The 5,000-nt window shown below is 45.6% G+C and overlaps 1 protein-coding gene across 1 annotated transcript in view; it reads right to left on the reverse strand.

Annotated features, from left to right (window-relative positions):
* The window catches only part of cacna1bb (calcium channel, voltage-dependent, N type, alpha 1B subunit, b), a 144,786-nt gene that overhangs the window by 76,179 nt on the left and 63,607 nt on the right, over nt 1-5,000 (reverse strand). Inside the window, exon 7 of the mRNA XM_042709342.1 lies at nt 4,399-4,502. Coding sequence (XP_042565276.1) covers nt 4,399-4,502 — 104 coding nt within the window. The remainder of the gene's footprint in view (nt 1-4,398; nt 4,503-5,000) is intronic.

Consider the following 5,000-nt stretch of genomic DNA (forward strand, 5'->3'; position numbering starts at 1 on the left):
CATTGAGTGCAAAAAGAGACAGAACAAAAACGAAACTCTCTGAACAATTTAATGATGCCATACCTACCGCCCCCCCTATTACCAATCTGTAATTAGTGATAATCTATTCCCCACTCAGAAGAAGTCCTATATGCCTCCAGAGGCAACATCAATGGCCTCCTCTTCAAATGGTTCTGAGCTGTGAATGTTGAATCATGCGGACAGATTTGAGCGGGGCAGTAAAAGCCCTTTATGAGGTCAGTGGTCCGGTGTCCCTCCAGCCTGCTGTCCCCCTCTGATCCCTACGTGAGTCCCCGACTTCCCCTCAGGACTTCCACTGTGACCTTTCACATCAAACCGCATGCATACACACACACACACACACACACACACACACACACACACACACACACACACACACACACACACACACACACACACACACACACACACTCAAACACGCACACACACACACACACACTCAAACACGCACATGGACACTCACACACACTTGTTTGAGAGGGACTGTACCTCTGAACAGTGAGAGAGAGGAACTACAGAGCGAGGATGGCTTGGTGACTGACCTGACCTCCCAGGAGAGTAATCCATTGGGAAAACAGACATCTAGCGTGAGTGTGAGAGGGCTAGAAGGGCAGCACACATGTGAGCCTAACAAGCTTGAGGACTGGCCAGAACACACACAAACACACACACACACACACACACACACACACACACACACACACACACACACACAGACACAGACACACACACACACACACACACACACACACACACAGACACACACACACACACACACACAGACACACACACACACATTCAACGCCACATCAGTATGATGGTGGGCCAGTTCTATGCAGGAAAATATATCACTAACAACAGAGGAGATAGGAAAATGTGTGAGAGCAAGAATACATAGGCCTACCGCCAGCCATCCTGGGCAAGGCAGACATCTCGAGCACAGCTGGACAGCGCATAAAACAAATTAAAGAAGAACAAAAACGCACCAGTGGAGTTCTGCTCTGAAGTCAGCACGTCACCACCACCGCCACACTGTTCAATTTACCATTAAAATCCCATATTAGTGGCCAGGCCTCCTCTCCCTTATCGCACAAGCACACACAGGCAAGCGATATTAAGGAAATCTGCGGTTAATTAAAAGTCCACCTGGGAATTCGGCTCTTTGAGACTTTGCTTGAGTGTGAAGGCGAGGCAGGAGAGGGGTGATTTGAGAGTCAGAAAGTAACGCTGGCGCGATCCAATCAGACGGCGGGAAGGAGACGGGGAGATGGGCGGGGCTAAGCCACATGCCTTCGTTCTAATCAAAAGTGGAGGGAAGCGGTGAGGGGCAAAAGAAACGACAGGGATGCAATCGAGAGAATGAGAGGACGAGGAGATGAAGAGGTGGACACACGCAGGCTTTTTATGGGCAACTCTCTCCACAGGAGACACGGAAATAGAGAGCCATTTCAGACACGAGACGTGAGCAGCAAAATAGACTTCCAGCAGTTACTGAAGCTCACAATGGAATTCAATATGTTACTGCAAAATGGAATTATTTCCTGTAATGTAGCATCATGGCAAACTACTGTTTAATAGTGGTATTAAAGACAGCAGCTCAATATCTGGCTAGCCTAAGGTATTATTGCCTGCTGATGTCTTGGGTGAATGAGGGACCTGGGTTAAATACAGGCTGTATGAAATCTAGAGTTCTACAATGTCATATTGACATCAAGGCTGAGAAACCATCGAGAGAAAAGCACATAAAATGAGTGGAACATCATAGAAAGCTATAGACCATGAGTGGAACATCATAGAAAGCTATAGACCATGCTGACACCACTGATTCATATGAGTGACATATAGTAACACAATTATGCTGTGTGTGTATGATAGTAGAGAAATGCTAGAATGCATACAAATCAAGGAGAGAATGTGCTTGTACGAGTTTTTGTCTGTCTGTATGTGTGTGTGTGTGTGTGTGTGTGTGTGTGTGTGTGTGTGTGTGTGTGTGTGTGTGTCTGTGGAAAGGGGGAGTATATCCTGACAACAGCTGTGGCTCACTGGCCTGAATTAATTTAAATGGGTTTCTTGTAGTGCAGTAGTGAACCCCCAGTTCCTGTGAACTAACTGAGCTATTCGACTGAAGCGGCCATTTCATTAAGGTAATACTGCTCTAAGTGCATGTCTATAAGGAGAGCCTTTCCCCTCACAGACAAAAGAGGCTATAGAGTGGAATACAGATCCTTTCTTCAATTCTCAAAGTTTGACAATCAATTTTGCCAGCTAAGGTCAAGAGGTCAAGGACTTCTCTGGTCTCATGGGGATCGTGTTTGTTTTTATGTTTTCTTTGTGATGTGAGAGACGGGGTGAGGAAGAGTTTTATGGAAGTTTGGATGTTGGACTTTTTCATTTTTAATCTTTGCTGATTGTGAGGAGTTGTGTTGGGGGGGGTGTATACATTTTAAATGTTCAGCTGGGTCAACTGAGGCTGCAAACTGTGAATGCACCAGTGGGTATTGTGGTGTTGCCGAGGGCAACGGAATGGAAACTGTCAGAAGATGGTGAACAACGCTCTAAAAGGCTTATTGGGCAGTGCAGAGTCTGGTGCTTCGGTGTGGCAGTCCACCCCCTCAGAACAAGAGAACGTTTATACTCGCTGTTGTTGTTGTCGGACGATACCTCTAGCGTGTTGCTCAGCTGTCAAGTGGGCGAGGAGGAATGTCGTGTGAACTACAGTCTGCTGCGTATCCCCCTCCAGGCCTCAAAGCACAGTGAGAGCATCTACCAGCTCTTCTGTCACAGCAGACTGTGACACGAGGTAGTGAGAGTCTGCAGATGTATCTTGCTGAAGGAGGAGGAGCAGGAGGACTCCAGGAGGACCCACCCCTCTTCAGACACTGTCGCCCTCATCATCCCTCCACCCACAGACCTTTTCTTTAAAAAATGAGTGCTCACAAGCCTTCTTTCCCTGAACCGCCCAGCATCTTACCTCTCTGGAGAAAGAGGAAAAAAGAAAAACAATGAATTACTCTGCCCAGGCCTCAACTTCAGGTCTAGAGCTGGACTCAGGCTCTCTGCAGATTGAATGGATCCAGGCGGAGGAGGGTAAAGAAAACCTCTGGCTGGCTTAGCCTCACAGCTTCTAACTTTCCAAACCCACGCCACACCCAAACCATGGAAAATCTCATACCATCCCCGTTTCAGTGGAGGTGGGGACCCTAAGCTGTATCACCTTGACCAGTGCTTGGACAGGGACGAGGAGGGCTTGGGTCGGGTAAGACAACTGTTAGAGTTGGTCACAGCCCAACAATCCACGCACCATACAATCCGCTGTTAGCAGGCAAGTGGCCTTCCGACTCAGGAAGCTGTTCAGCAGCTGATATGCTAAAAACTGGCTGTATAGTGGAAAACAGACAAGGCGACCAAACTACAAAACCTGGTCAAGCAATCTGACATATGCACAATATGAAATTGAATGTAAAATATGATAAAAAAGCTAGTGCTGTCAAAACTAACTTAATTTTTCTGATTCATTTGTCAAAATTAATTAATTTCTGTTAATGCTTATGTCATTGTTAAAATATCTGGGGGCATCCAACGAACACCTGATACAGAGCTTAGTTGAATTCACAAGCTTGGAGGTTTATTGATCACTTCAGCTTACTATTAACCCAAGAAACAAACAGTTGTTCATCAGGCCTTGTTCATGTTTAACAGAAAGTATCTCCTCCACAGAAAAGTGTGGCCTAGTTGATAGAAAATATATCTAAAAAAAACACGATCCTTACTTCAAAAGATAAAACACCTGACCTCATGACCTAGCACACTCATTAACTCCCCATCACACCATGGTGTAATGCCCTTGACCTGTCAAAACTGATTCTCAGATTCTCTAAACCATTGAGTGTGTCCACCCCCTGCACAGACTGTGTGTCTGTGTGTATGTGTGTGTGTGTGTGTGTGTGTTTAATATTAGTAGTGTGGTCATCATCTGGGCCTGGCTAATTGATATAGATGGTCAGAGAGTTCACCAGGCATAATATACATCTCCCTTGAGCCTCAGGCAGATTGCAGTGGTGGGTGGTTAGTGTGTGGGTTTCTAAGTGTGTGTGTGGGGGTTTCTAAGTGTGAGTGTGTGTGTGTGGGTGTGTGTGTTTGTGTGGGTGTGTGTGGGGGGTGGGGGTGGGGGGGCTGAGGAACATGTAGCCGTATGGCCCCTTCAGAAGAGACAGATATGACGAAGGTATACAGAATGTATATGTAAATGTGCATCTGTGTGTATGTGTATGCATATATGTACACATAGGTGCATTTTACAACTGTAAGAAAATACATAGATGTAAAAAAAAGTGAAAGGGGTGTACATAGAGATGTCCACACTTGTGTGAGCCTCACCCTGACAGCACACCCAGCACCAGGTTGAGCATGAAAAAGGAGCCGATGATGATGAGCGGGACGAAGTAAAGCCAGTTCCAGGTGTTCCCCGAGGAATCGTTGGCCTGAGAACAGAACAGAGGGAGAAAAGATGAGCAATGATGCAATGCACTGGTGGCCACATGTTTATGCAGGGGGATGTCTGGATAGGAGGCAACTCCAGTGTTACCGCAATCACCGATCATAAAGGTTGGTGTTTTTATAAAAGCCTTTGTTTCTGGGGTTGAGATTACCCCCTCTGGAGATTTGGTCATATGTATGGCATCTTGTGCTAACCGACCGAGCCAGCATCAAATGAAAAAGTCAAAATGATAACATAATGGATCACTACTTGAAAAGTGTTTTTTTTTGTATTTACAGACCTTCTTTACATTTCCACTTTAATTTTGTACTTGTTGATGCAATCGTCTTACAATCGTCATTCTAATGTCAGAATTAAAATACTGTCTTTTTCTATGTCACATTACACCACTGCATGTATTGTATTTGCCCTCTATCCTACAGATTCATTTCATTGATAGCTGGGGGTGACTGTGTCTTTAAAGGTTGGGCAGTTCCCAATT

Source organism: Clupea harengus, chromosome 12 (genome assembly GCF_900700415.2).
Source record: "Clupea harengus chromosome 12, Ch_v2.0.2, whole genome shotgun sequence".
NCBI classification, from domain to species: Eukaryota; Metazoa; Chordata; class Actinopteri; order Clupeiformes; family Clupeidae; genus Clupea; species Clupea harengus.